Here is a 14,604-nt window from a genome sequence, read left to right as displayed (position 1 = left end):
TTCATGGAAAGAGTAATTGTAAACGTTCCTTTAGGTTGATTTTGCAATAGGAGTGCAACAAGAAGCCAATCAAAACATGAGTTTTATTTTTAATTGGAGAACTAAAAAGGCTAATTTTTTATTAACATAAGGTTGCAAATCGAGAGAAATGCCAGAACTCCACTGTAAAAATGCAAATGGTTTGTGCTTTAAACATTGCGGTGACAGACGGCAGGACCACGTCCTCCCTCTCGCCCTTCTTCCAAAGACCATTGAGGAAACACCCCACTGACATATTCCATCTGAAGCTTCAAACCACCTCTCTAAAGCAGATCCTCATCACAGTCATTTTCAGCCCTAACAGTCTGTGTATCACACAAATAAAAACCACCTTACACAAGAAATATTCAGGAATTAACTACAGACTTTACCATCTAGACTGCAGATTTCACTTTTATAGAGCAGTTAAAAGCAAACCTTTGATAAAGATCATTCACAAATGCGTACCTTTCGATATTTTCTTACCCCATTTCCATATTTTATTAAAAATAATCTCTTTAGCAGTCCACATGCTGCCTCAAACGTACCTAAGCACGGCTTTCCCTAGAGCTAAACATTTTAACTCTACCACTGCAAAGCATCCTAATGCCACAAGTTCTCACTGTGTGATGGGATGTAGCTTTAAAGGGACTTATTTAGAGTGCAACATATACACATTGTAAATATTTCACTTCCTACAGGGATGTCTTTCTTGGAAAACCGCAAATACTTCTGTGAAAATACTGACTTGAAAGAGCAAAGTCAGGAATATGGATGAACACCTGCGATCGATGTTTTTCCTTCCGCTACGGATTGAAAGAATTTGTTTGCATTGATGTTTAAAGCACAACGGAGCACATTGTGTCTCTAGGCAGTGTTTGAAAATAGAAGTGAAATCTACTGAGACACGTGTGCACGGGGCAGGAACCACCTCGGTGTCACATTTGGAGAGATGAAGAGCAAATTCTTCTGCAAACACACGATGCAGCACCATTACATGACCCAGGGCTGAAGGACAGGCTTGGACAACTTAGAGCAGACCCAAGAGCCAGCCTTGGCCGTATACAAACGCTTAGACCCAGCTTAGCGAACTAAAGCCTGGACTGTTTCTCCAGCAGAGTTTTGCCAGAACTTGAGTACAATTTGGTTTCCACATCCAGCAAAAGGTGATTTCTTAGGTTATTGCCGTGGATGTACTGGTAGGGAAAGCAGCCACGCTGAAGTATGCACCTGTTATTTCCAAAGAAAGCCAAATGATTTCAGTGGTCGGGTTTAGAGAACTGGCTTGGACTGCTCAGAAGGCAGCGTTTATTCAGATGGGGAGAGGGGCAGAAATAACACGCCAGGCAACACAAGGAATCTGCAACCAGCTTTGTGCTCAATAAATTGTCTCAGGGAAGAAATATCAGAAACCCGACAGTTCAACCCACTGCACCGCAAAGATCTTCTCTTGCACAGCCCGGGAGAAGGATGCACTGCTAAGATATTAAAAATGACACCCTTGTAATCCACAAGCTGGGAGCGAAGACTCAAGAAATTCAAGAGGAAAAACTAAGTTGTTTGTGCCGTAAGCTTCAGCTGGTCACGGTGGATTGGAGTGGATCCTCCAGCCAGCCGGAGAAGTGACTGCGATGGGGACCCGGGTCGCTCGCGGGCACACGGGTGCGCGCACCGAAATGAAGACAAGCAGCTCGTTTTCAAGTCGATTTTTGTAAATGGGAAAAAAAAAAAAAAAAAGTATAAAATCTATCCATACATTAACAGATACAGGAAGTTACACAATCCAGTTTACACCTAAAAGTAATAGCAATCAGTCCATAATAAGAACAGGGAAAAAATTCCAATGCTGTAATTCATCCGAAGTCGCTACAGGGCAGAGGATGGCAGGGGAGGGTGGCTGGTGTGTGGATAGAACTGGTTACCTTCCCTGCTTCCAAAGCAACGAGACAGTTTCAACAGACAAGTATTAGCAATACTTTTGAAATGTATCTGACTCTAGCGTTAACACTGAATATTCAAAGATTCTCATTATTACAGCATAATGTTGGGATGCTTTTGCCTCCAGGAAAGGGCAGTCGGCAGGAAATATTATCCAAGAGAAATCCGGCAACAGTCTTCAAATTTACAGCATTGATTGAGTTAAAGAGTTTTATTTTATGATTTTTACCCATCCTGGAACACTTAAAACCTGTGTATCCTCGGCTCAGACATTCACAAAGCATGCAGAGACTGTTACTACTCAAGAAACATTTAGGAGGCCGTGGAAAATGCGCTGGTGGGGTTTGGTCTCATTTCAGTGAACTCGCATCTACCATCACACACAACCACCCCTGGCGGGGGTTCTCCCCTCAGCCTCCGTTTTTGGGAGGCCCCAGAAGACAAGGCTGGAATGAATGGCCATGGGAGCTCAGGTACCATTTTAAGGAATCAAATAAAACAACTGTGGGTGAACAGTGTCAGCCTGGGGCTCAGAAAAGACGCCTGATTGAGTTTTAAATGAAAAGGGAGGCATCTTAAGCCCTGAAAAGAGAGACCTCCTGTGTTTGACAGGTGTTTTCAATATACACACACAAAGCAAGACAGCGAGGTGCTCATCGTCTGCACCGTTCTTCTGAACACATAGAATATATAACCCCTTTTCAAAATAACAACAATCATAAAGCAGAAGTGCAGAATCCAGACTGTTGGGCGGTCTGTGTTCAAAAAAAAAAAAAGCAGCATAAGAACGAATAAAAGCTAATGCTGTAAAGACAAACTATTCCCTTTCAAAGCAAAGGCCACATAAAACTGTGTTGCTCGGTTTGGTTTTTACTTCATGCCACCTGTAAACACAAGACTGGATATTCAGTTTCTGGGAAGAAATGAAGCCACTTTTACACCCAGAGTAAAAGTGAGGCCCTCGCTGCCTGGATCAAACACCACCCAGGAGAAGGTACCTGGGGGAAGGTTTCCCCTCGTTTGCTCGTTTCATTAGAAAGGTCATATCTGAACAAAAGAGCTTTCAATAAAAGCACAAAACATCTTTTAAATGTTATTTCTGCCCTCTGTCTCTAAAGTTTGCTACGGGGACTAACACTTTCCACTCCTCACCAACAGATACACCACCTTTTTGGCACCACGGGTGGAATTTCTTCCTAATGTATCATTTTGCCTTATACAAAAGTCGATTGTCTAATCATGCAAACCCAACAGAATTCCAAAAAGTGCCACAAGACAGCTCAACTCTTTGCAATCTACTACCTAATTTGTACACTGCCATAGGAACCTCCCAGAGAGCAGACTGTCACCCTTACACAGACCTGACAGTGTATTTCATACGTGGCATTTCCACCTCTCTTCCTGGGGGGAGAGAATCAAAATCCACACCCCGATCCCATTGATTTTTCGCTCTCAGAGCTCTGAAATGCATGGAGGATTTCTTTGATTTGTTGAAGGTATCTTCACTGAACAGCCTGATTAGAGAAAAACTCAACTGATTCGATCGAATAGAAAATAAAGACGAAAAACAGGTAGTGGTAGGTTTCTCAATCTTCGCTCCTGTCCTTGCAGACCCGGGTAGTTTCACCGCTACTGCATTTTCCCCAGCTGGATCTTCTTCCAGGCCTCTGAAGCCGTGAAAATGCAGGAGTCGAGGATCCCAGCTACAGTAAATGTTCCTCCGATGATGGCGCATATCTGAAACACACACAAACAGCTTTGTCAGTGAGGGGGGAACTTTAACGCAGCTTGAAATGGGAGGAAGGATGTTATTGCCCACTGCTATATCTGGAAGCATAGTATGAACCATGTAATAGTACTGGGGATGTAACTACATGACAATCACTCAGGAAGGCTATTCCCTAGGGTGGAATAACTTAGTGCTGCCCTGAACTCCTTGCAGCCAGAGCCAGTCGCAAATCCCAGCTCCGAGAAGCCCACGGCACAAATGCTGCTCCTTTCCAGGCTCAGCTCCACCTAACAAAGCTTTCTAGAAGCTCTGCGTTGCTCATATCTTCCTACTACTGTTTTCCATTATAAATATCAGGGCCTTGTGGTCTTTTCCCTGTTTCACAAGATCGAGCGTTCGCAAAGAGGCGAATGACACTTGAATAGCATGTGAAGGACAGTGACTAACAGAGCCCCAGTGACACCTCCAGCCAGGGCTCTCTAACACTTTCCATTACAAGGGCTGCTTACAAAAGCGCTGCCAGTTTAACCCTTCGTGGGCTGGACTTTTCCATGCAAGATGTCCCACGCTGAATGACTTAAACACCAGTAAAAACACGCAATCATCTTCGAGAACAGCGTGAGGGAAAAAAATTAATCCCCTAATTCACGTAAGAGCTTATTTCAGCTCTCGGGTGCTAGAAAAACCCAAATTCAGGAGGCATCAGTTTTGGACTTTCCAATACACTGCTTCAATTCCCTTATCTCTGAAACGGAGACGATGCCAAACTTGCCTCCCTGGGAAACTGCAATGGAAAACACACTTGAAGGGTTGAATACTACGACAATAGGTGGTTCAGAGTCCTTATGGAAACATCTGACTTGTACTCAGGGCTGCGTTAATACAAACCACCTGCTAGTGAGAAGTCAAATACCGTGGGATGGGCAGAAACGCTGCTCAGAGGTGCCACCCCACCCCACACATGGAAAGTATGATACACAATAATGTCACCTCGTACCGTTTAGCAGCCAAGGTACCATTACACAGGACCTGGCCTTTCCTAACTCCCATATTTTTTACTTCGTAACCACGATGCTCTTTTAATTTGGCCTTTTACATTGTGCAGGATCAGGTGGCTCTGAGAATAAGAGACAGTGAGAAGGGGGCAGTGAGAATAAGGGGCAGTGAGAAGGGGGTGTGATACAGAACTTATCTCCTGCGCAGGAAAAAGGGGATTTTGCTGTGAGCTGGAAGCCAAGGGCAATAGAGAGGGGAACCCAAAACAAAGCCAAGGTAACAGGGAAATGCAATACAACTGAGACAGAAGGGACTTATTGAGCCGTGTCTCCCACACAGCCCTACACACCATGGGCAAAGTTATAGATACAGGAGTAACAGCGAGCAGCAGCATTCAGCTGGGCAGGGAGTGAGTTAGCGGGGCAACAGAACAAGCACTTCGTTAATGGTGAGTGAAGGCGGCAAGAAATAAAGCACTCATTTACATGTGTATTTATTTATAGCCGGGATTTACGTGTTTAGTGAGCTCGGTGAAATGAGGAGCTGCAGTAAACACGGGTTTTGCAGGACAGCTGGCATCCCAGCACATAAAGGCTTCAAAAACCAGAGCAGCAGCCCGAGGCCAAGCCAGTATTTTTAGGGGACAAGCTGAGGTCCTGGCCCCCGTGCCGCCCTCCTCGCTGTCCCTCGGGACACGATGCCCGGTGACTTTTCAGGGACAACGGCCGCAATGGACTTGGGGTATTTCAGTCCCCCGCAGCTCAGCTGACAGGAGATGTTACACCGCAAACAACGCAAAACCCATCCAACACCAGGATTTCGCGTCAGCCGGTAGGAAAATCTGATTTCAGCGCAGCAGTGCAAGGGGGTGGGGTATAGAAAATAACGTACATTCATCCACATGGCTCCGTGCTGCTGAGGGTTTGTGAGTCACAGGCACCTGGCAGCCGCGCGAGCCGCGTCCCAGCACGCACGCAGCCCTCGGTTTGCTGGGACAAAGAAAAGGCAGCACCAGGGTTGTTCTCCAGCTCAGCACAGAGGCTGCGCCACCGTGTTTCTTCATCATCACCGTTCTAATACGTACGGAGTGTTGCTCCTCAGCAGCACTGAAGGAAGCCTGGCATCATGAGCTTATTTATATTTAATGGGATTTTATACTGGGAATGATGTGCGTTTGGCTCCTTGAGGTTACAGTTTGACTCAGGCCCAACCATTAAAGGAGGGTGGAAAAGAAATGCAGGAGTGTAATAATGACAACAGTGAGAGACCAGGCGATGTGGGGCACACACGAGGATTTTGGACAGAACCAGGATAGTGGCTGGGGCGCAGGCTGAAGTCCAAGGGAAAACAGGAGTGGATATGCAGGAGGTGACAAAATGCGAGTGTCAGATGTGTGACCGGACCTCTGGGATGCCTTCAAATCTGAAAATGACTTCAACGAACACAGGGGACCAGCAGGACTCCCAGGTAACTCCTAGTAAGGTAAGATGTGGAATCACAACCAGAGATTTTCCAGCCGATCTGCAGCACTTCTGGTAGAACAACATTGTCTTGGCTTTAAACACGCCACAGCACTGAGCCCACGATACCTGCTGGTAACATGTCCCAGGGCTGAAATAATTCTCCCTGCAACCATTTTGCCCCCTGATTACTTCCAGTTTAATTTTTTCACACCCAGTGGGCACACGAGTCCTCTCATGTCATCAAAACACTCTATTATTTTCTTTGGGTTCTGAATGCTTCAGCAGAACTTTGGCTTGTTTTCTGCCCCCTCTCCCTCCCAGTCCTTAGACTGACCTCACGATAAAACTTTCAGTTTGTCCACTTACAGGAACTCATAATTTTTCGGCAGTGAAACTTCCCTTGTTGCTCCATAATGTCAAACACGAGGCCATGAATGGCTTCTTTGTACAGGAGATGCCCTGATTTTAAGCAGTACAGTGTAACAGGCAAAAAGTACCATGTTTAACACTCCGCCAAGTGTCTGTGGTTAACCCAGGATCAACGGCAAATCCACAGGACAGTGACAGTGGTAGGGTTGACCCACAAGCAACACAAAATCTTACTTAGTACTGAATTTTTTGAAGCGTGGCAAGTAAAATCCATGCTACGTCAACGCCTTTTGTCCTCTCATATGGTGCAGAAAGTTACAGTAATTCTTCATTCCACAAAAGCCCGAGGAGAAGGCACGAGTTGGGAACACAGACGACCTGGGAACGCTGCTGTGGGGCTGAAGTTTTTGAGGGGCAAACTCATGACTAACAAAGAGCATCAGATCACCTTCCCCACAGCAGCATGAGATTCCTTTGGCTCTCTGCTGAACAGCCAACACCCTCCCATCTGATCTCTCCCCCATAAAGTGTCTTGGAGCTCACAGGATCCTCCTCCATCCTCGGGACACGTTTACATTCACTGAAAGCCACATGGGTGTCCTCATAAACAATGTGCTTCCTAAAAGGAGTTGCAGGGGATCTTCCCTACCCCAGAGCCCCTCTTGTAGTTTTTAAATCAAGCAGCTGCTGCTCAGAAAGCGCCGACGCTTTCCATGGCCCCGCTCGGCAGCGACTCCAGAGGCACCAGCACAACCTCCACCTGGACCTCAGCCCAGTGCCCATCATCACTAACCCGTCTCCAGAGCAACTGTGATGCAAAAGGCCACGCTGGAGACATAGGAAAGGGCTAAAGCAGCGGAAGGGACAACGGAACAGATCACGTCATTGAAACAGGGCAAGGAAACCCAGGACAAAGGTGTTTTGATCCTCAGCAGCACAGTTCCCCCACCTCAGCCTTTTCAACGCCACCTTGAACGCTGGAAAGCTCTAAGTGTAGCGCATACCTACCCAAGGCTGGCCTTGTGTCAAATACTCCCAGCCTGAAGGAGAACATGAGCAGGTCACCTGTACCAGGGCCAGATGGTCCACACTGGTACCCACGGTTACAGCATCTCTAAAAAGGATCTGCCTCTACATTGGCCACATCTGACCAGGGTCTGGCACACCTGAGGAGCTGCGCACCAGCTGCTGCAGGTTATCGGTGTCACCCACACGTCTCCAGAGGAAGGATATTCCATCGGAATGGCCCCAAGTGAGCTGCTGGGGACTACAGCCGTTTATAAGAACAAACAAAGTGGGCAAAAATCAACTGTAAAACTCTTCTCTGTCGCTCCAGCAGCCAGCACGTGCCTGGTTAACTTCACAGACAGGATGGGGCAAAATTCCAGCTGGGGCCATTGCAAATCCCAAAGGTCACTGTGGCAACCAGTGAGCAAAACTCCTCTGGTAGCCTCCTTATGTCAACTCCGAAGCACAGTATCGAATTCCACAGAGATGCTATTTATAGGCATACAATGGCACATCAGCAGTAAGTCAATGCTAGCAACAGACACGACACAGAGAAATGCCAGCTATCAATCACTGCCAAACACTGTTTCCCATTAAAAACACCTCCACACCCTCAGCCCCAACAAGATGTGTAAGAAACCTACGAGAACATATTTTTAGGGAAAGAAGTGGAGGCAGTATGAGATGCCAAGTCATAAAATGCTGGTGTTTGACTTTTTAGGATTATGTTTTGAAACCAAACAGATGTGCTACGAAGAAAAGGTCTTAAACCATGACATTTAGATTTTGCTTCAAGTTCCCTTCTCTTGGTATTTGTGTATCGCAGAGATCGCTCGCATTTCTAAAGTGAAGTGAAGGGAACTTGGTGTTTATCGGAGGCTGCAAAATCAAAATCTTTAAGTGCAGCACAGCCACCCTGCTTATGTTACTTCAAATCAAAATATTCAACCAGTTTACAAATCAAAATCCGAGGTCTTCATTCCAGCCAACTTATCAACTGCTTTACATTCTACCACAGCACAGCAAACTGCAGCTTCAATTTTAAGCCACCTCCCTCAGTTCTAGAAGACCTTTAAACAGCTCTTTGCCTAACCAGCAGTTTGGACAGCACAGCTTCGTTACAGATGCTGAGATCAGTACTGCAGGATGTTATCTGCATAGGTCAAAATGTAACTTGTCAGGAAAACACCTCTGGAATTTGATAATGAAGCTCTTCTCCACTTCTGCCCAGGAGGAAATGCCTGGAACTGGCATATCCGCACTAAGCCAAGCAGTAGCACCGAGTAAAACAACTGCGCTGCATCCTCTGCAAGGCAGATCTCATCGTTAGAGACAGTTTATTGCAGCGTGCTTCACTGCATACCACATTAGCTTTACCTCAAGTTTCCGACATGCTGCAGTAGTGCCCATCCTGTCTAGACAGAGTTCGGCACTTCTGGAATAGGATGGTTTTCCTTCTTCTGTGCCTAGCAATTAAATCAAACCGTCAGAGCATAGGGCTTGCCAGTTACCTCACACTTCGGTACAACTGTGGCGATGTGCTGCTTTATTTCAATCGTGTCACAATGCTCTGAAGCAGAAGCTCAATTCTTCCGGAGAAGAAAGGCTCAGAAAATAAACGAAAGGCAGGCAGGAGAAGGGAGAATTAGAGTTTAGAGTAACTCACCGATGTGATAAACCTGTATAAAGGCTGTCGCCTCTCTGTGTATTTCACTGTGATGGGGCTCAAGTCGTAACGAAACCAGATAGCTGGGATAATGCGGCCAGTGTGGCTGTAGGCTACGTACTCCTAGAAGAGAAAGTGGGGGAAAACGTCAGAAAACGTGAGTCATCTTGTTCCAGATAAAGTGCCTGCAATAAAATCGCTTCTACTCCACTGTTTTGTACTAATGATCAGCCTGAAGTTAATTCCTGCATGACTGTCCACACCCTATCCTTATCAAATAGGAAAATAAGTTCTTCACAATCTCATAATGATAGAGCCAGGAACAGAGAGCGATGATGCTCACTCCCATCTTCATTCAAGGTTACACAAGTAAACAGAAAGGCTGGCATTGATTTCTCTAGCTCAGATCTGCTCTGTTTAAATACAAGCAGTGTCTAAGCGGTTGCAGGCGAATTTTTTGTACTGTCAGTACGTAAATCGTATACCGGGATATTCATCAAACAACTGGAATTTAGTTTGCAAGACCGTGAAAATCCCTTCTAGCCCCTGCATTCAGAACAGAAAGCAGCAGCCCCTTCCAACTGGGACCAACAATGCGAACGCTTTGCCCACTCACTATGAATCACGTAGAGCCATATTTAAAAAGCATGGTGAAAGCCAAAATGAAACTGTAGACAGAAAAAGGTTCAAAAATATTCCAAGTTGGTTCAGAAGTGACACTTTCAGATTGCCGGCGATAATCTCCTTTAATCCATTTCTTTAATAACAGGTACAGCGCAATCAATCCGCCACAGGACGACACCCCGACAAGATGCACTGCCCAACACCAACGGGCAATACATACTGACATCAATTTACTAGCACAAGTCACATCTTTTTTGAGCTAATATTTTGTCTGTGCTCTCGGTGGAAATATATATCAGTTTTCCAGGATCAGGACATCTAGCATGACAGACTGAAGAAGAAAATGAAAGAAAAGCAGGCTGGGGACTCATGAGCCCAACGAGAGCCACCAGCATGGCACACGCCGCCTCTTCCCTTCCTCAGCCCTGTGACGCTCCAGCCGACCCTGATAACCGCTGTTGGTTTAATTCTCCTTCACACAGGGGCAAAGACAACCTCGAATACTTCAGAAGGGTGAAGTAAGGACAAGCAACAGGACACCCATGAGCATGCTACAAAAAAAAGCTGATTTAACTCTCACTGAGCTCAGAGGGAGCTGGTGAAACAGCATCTATCTCCTTCATTAATCTCATATAAATCTCAAATTCCTCTCTAGGTTTTTTTCCAGGGATGACAAGAGAGGCAGAATGTAGCTGAAATCTCTAGTTGTAATATATTCAAGGCTCTTATTGCAGTTCTTCAGCATCTCTTGGGACAGTGGCTGCCTGGGGAAGTGAGGAAACCAAGGGTCCAGGGGGTGGAGGAGGAGCAGAGATGGACAGTCCGCACTTCAGGCTCTACTCATCTCTTCATGCTAATCAACCTGTGCCAGACCACTCCAGTGGCTTCTGCTTCTGTTTCCCACTGATCAGCGTGGGAGTCAAGGACTAAAGCACCAAGAAGGGAATGTTGGTGTTTAACGAGAAGAAAAGGCTGAGGCAGCACCGCTTCTCTGCGCTTCAGTTGTGATAGAACTGACCTCATTTCTCCCCCACCAGCAATCCTGAGTCAGTCTTGGCCAAACGGCCCCATTTGCAACGATCTCATTGAAGCGTCAAAAGCTCCTGCTGTTTTCCAAGCTACTTTCAGAACTTGTGTCACAAGCCTCTTATCAGAACAGCGGTTGTGACATTATGCAGAACAAACACATTGTAATCTGAATTGAGGGAGACGTCCAAACCATTGGGACACGCTGTACAAGCCACTCCAAAAGTCACTAGGCAGGAACGTTAATCTGAGAACTAGTCAATGAGAGCGTGTGCTTGATTCTCAGTTATGGCAAAATAGCAGTAATTAGATATTAGAAACATATTCTGGGCTTTCATTTAGCACCTGACTGGCAAATCATTTTAAACTGAAAGAGGCTTTTTACCTTCAAAAATAAATAGAGTCCTCTTTTAAAAAAAATTTCAATACATCGTATTATTAAAATACAAATAAGAATGATAAAGTTATAGTAACTATCATAATCCACTATAATAAAGTAGGCACTGTGAAACAGTCAAGCAGTATGTATTTGCTGCTGCATGTTCGGTGGTTTAATATCTGAAGTCAACGTTTGTAAAAAGCTAAAAACTCTGCTTATTTATCTGATACACCCATCACAACTGAGGCCGCTTCACTAACAAAACCTCGTGTAAGTGCTGTTTCGTACGTTCAGCTGGATTGCAGTTTCCATCCAGATGCATCTTGACACAGATCACAAGAGCTCCTGCAGCACGTAAAAACTTCCCACACAATGTACAGCAAATCTAGATCAGTTTCACAGCCACGGGAGAACATCGGGAGCAAGAACAGCGTTTTCCTGCATTAAAACAATGCCACCATCTGGAAGCCCCACTCGGAAGAGCTTCAGTTCCTCCTTCTCCCAGCAGAGGCTACTGCTCACCTACAAACCAGGGACACGGCGCAGGAACGGGGCTGGAGATCCTCCGTGCAACCCCTGGGCTGACACGAGGAGCTTTTCTCAGATCTACCTGCTGCTTTACCTTATTTGCTACAGTATATTGGTATGAGTATCGCTGCTTGCCGCCCATGTCTTCGTACACCGTCGGGACAATCTTCAGTATGTAATCATGAGATGCAAGAGCTGCGGTCAGGAAAGGAAAGTAGAAGTTAGCATTCAGAAAAAGGAATCGCAGCCCACGTAACATTTCGTAGTAAACGTGCAAAATCAACTAAAACAAGCCACAGAAAAGGTGCCTCCCTCCTCCTTGTGTCAGGTTCTGTGACAAAGCGACAATTTGACATCCTACGTTCATGTCCTTTGTACCAAACGTTGTATGGTACTCGATGACACAGAACCTGCCCACCATTCTAAGGCTTCTATAGCACCAGGACCCACGGAGATGAGTTTGGGCCACTTGAACCTTCGGAACCGCTTGCAGCTATGAATGATAAGACTTATAGCACCACAAAAAGCTGTCCTGGTTAAATCAAGAAATAGCTGAGGTTAGAACTGCAGCTCACTGAGCTTCTTTTGCCAGAATAAGCTGAGGCATTCCAACCTGTGTAGTCTCATTCCTTGTGCACTCAGCTTTCTTTCTTTATGTTCTTCCTTATCCTACAGCTGCTCAACAATTATCAACTCATTTTTTCATTATTTAAATGGCTTGTGCCAGTCATTTTTTGTGTGTGCTAAAACTAGAATTCTAAAGCATTTATGTGGAGGATCCTTTGGCCAAGTGTAACACAATGACATTTGGCTCCTGGAGAAAACAAACAAACCCCCCAAAAGCTCCAACAAACCAAAACCCCACACCTGTCTAACTTCAGGAACAGCCATCAACATTTTGTTCCAAGAAATGGACAAAAGTGATACCCTGCGGGAGCCTGGATACTTGAAGGAGAAAAACTACTGCAAATTGTAGCATGCACTGGGATTTTCTTTTTGTGGTGCTGGTCATAAATAAGGGCAATGAAAATGTCAACTCTTCCAGACACAGGGCAGAACTTGAGGTAGGAGCTAAGTTACAACACAAGGTCAAGGAAAGGTTCTGGTGGCAGTGACAGCAGCAAAGGGGAGTTGTAGGAATAGGATATGGATAAAAATCTCAGTAACTGAGTCGGTCATAACAGAACTGGATACAATGTCCAGGCTGCAGAAGGGCTGCAAAGAACCTTTTGGGCTAAGACTTCTCTACGGTACTGGAGAAAATGGAAACGTGGGTCAGCAATGTCCGGATCATTTTGGTTAAAGAGGCAGATTAAAGAGCTGTGGATACAGCAACGCCGCATGAATGGCTGTTTCCCCTGCTGCAGAGAGTGGCTAAGACCTGTAATACCCAAGAATACGTACGATTTGAGCTGAGTTTGTCTGCTCCCTCCAAGGCATTGAACGCTCCATGAACATTATGGACCTGGAAAGCAAAAAGGGGTATGAAGAAACTACGCTATGACCTGGTACTGCTGACCTTTGTTTCCCTATCCTCTCTTGTAACAAGGAATCAGCCTGATTCAACCTTTCCGAAAACAAAGCCTCAACCCAGTAAAAGATGACTTGAAATATCTTTCAGTGACCATCACCACAGAGGTTGGTTCCAAGTCAAAAAGTTGATTTCACAACATCTTACAAGATGAAACTCCAAAACCACTCCAAAGCGAAAGGAATTGCAGTTGGAAGAGGCCGGTTGTGAAATTTCATTGTGAGACATTTCCTAAGAGTTTTGCATAGTTAACTGTGAAATTTATTTATCGGGCTGAAAGGGAAATAAAAGGGAGTCATATTCAGGTTAAAACTCAAGAGTTCTCCTGTAAAGGTAGCCTGTATCAGAGCAGTTGGGCTTGTACAGCTGGAACTCACTAGCCCAGCTGGCACACTGTGCCCTTGGAGGTGGGAAGGACACATCCCAACGACACCACCCGTCCCGTCCAGCTTTTCCTGCCGCTGGTCGCAGGCACGCAAGTATCTGTGTGCCCAGAATAACAGGACTTCCATCCCATGCCTTCCACATACTGTCGTACAGAGTCTGATGTCCACCAACAGAATAATCAATTTGTGAACTCTCTAGCCAGTGGAAACCCCACAGCAACAGCTGTAGACTCATGTAAGGCACAGTAAGCTATACAGAAAGGAAAAATAACTCCTCAAACTAGAAATTCCCGACCTCAAGCCAGACAGGAGGGAAGAAGAGTCTGGAAGAAGTACCTGGTTGTAGGTGTGACAGTCTCACCTCATCACCAGGACAATGCACTTTCCTGCCCAGACCCTCTCAACAGCTGATAGCACGTGGATGTGTTTGCCTCATCCTAACGGCTGCGTCCCTGTCCTGAATGCTACAGAGTGGACGATGCTCTGGAGGAAGCAGCAACTGAACCCATCTCTCTCCTGAGAATGAAATTCTCTAGAGAGAGGAAATAATCCGCAAGTTCCACTGGCAAGGTGCTGGTAACAAGACCAGAGCAAGAGCAACAGCTGAACCTTCTGCAGTGCCTTTCAGTCTGTTGGCATTTCACGTATTTTACACAACAGCAACCATTTCTGCATTTCACATGCAGTCTGTATGTATTATTTACTGACGGAAAAAGGAAACAAAGAAAGAGAATCCCATGGGTTGGGCTACAGTATTATGCTCCACTCTTGATACAGCTGAGAACTGAGTCTCTTAGAGCATATTTAGGCCAGAGACTTTAAGGTCCCCTTTGAACACTCTAACAGTAAATATTTGAGTGACTGCTCAGCAAACGACTGTATCTATCCTGTGAGGTACTTGTATATTTGGACTTACATTCTTGTCCTTGACTCCACAACACCC

General features: G+C 45.6%; 1 protein-coding gene across 1 annotated transcript in view; it reads right to left on the bottom strand.

The window, feature by feature from the left end:
• Positions 1 to 64: 64 nt before the first annotated feature.
• ERGIC1 (endoplasmic reticulum-golgi intermediate compartment 1) overlaps positions 65 to 14,604 on the bottom strand; it is a 55,693-nt gene continuing 41,153 nt past the window's right edge. Inside the window, exons 7-10 of the mRNA XM_065848810.2 lie at positions 13,149 to 13,209; positions 11,839 to 11,939; positions 9,188 to 9,310; positions 65 to 3,693 (exon numbers count right to left, since the gene is read on the bottom strand). Coding sequence (XP_065704882.1) covers positions 3,586 to 3,693; positions 9,188 to 9,310; positions 11,839 to 11,939; positions 13,149 to 13,209 — 393 coding nt within the window. The 3' untranslated portion in view covers positions 65 to 3,585. The remainder of the gene's footprint in view (positions 3,694 to 9,187; positions 9,311 to 11,838; positions 11,940 to 13,148; positions 13,210 to 14,604) is intronic.

Source organism: Patagioenas fasciata, chromosome 14 (assembly GCF_037038585.1).
Source record: "Patagioenas fasciata isolate bPatFas1 chromosome 14, bPatFas1.hap1, whole genome shotgun sequence".
Lineage (NCBI taxonomy): Eukaryota > Metazoa > Chordata > Aves > Columbiformes > Columbidae > Patagioenas > Patagioenas fasciata.
The sequence above is the reverse complement of the archived record's forward strand: the minus strand, read 5'-3'. Positions and strand labels throughout refer to the sequence as shown.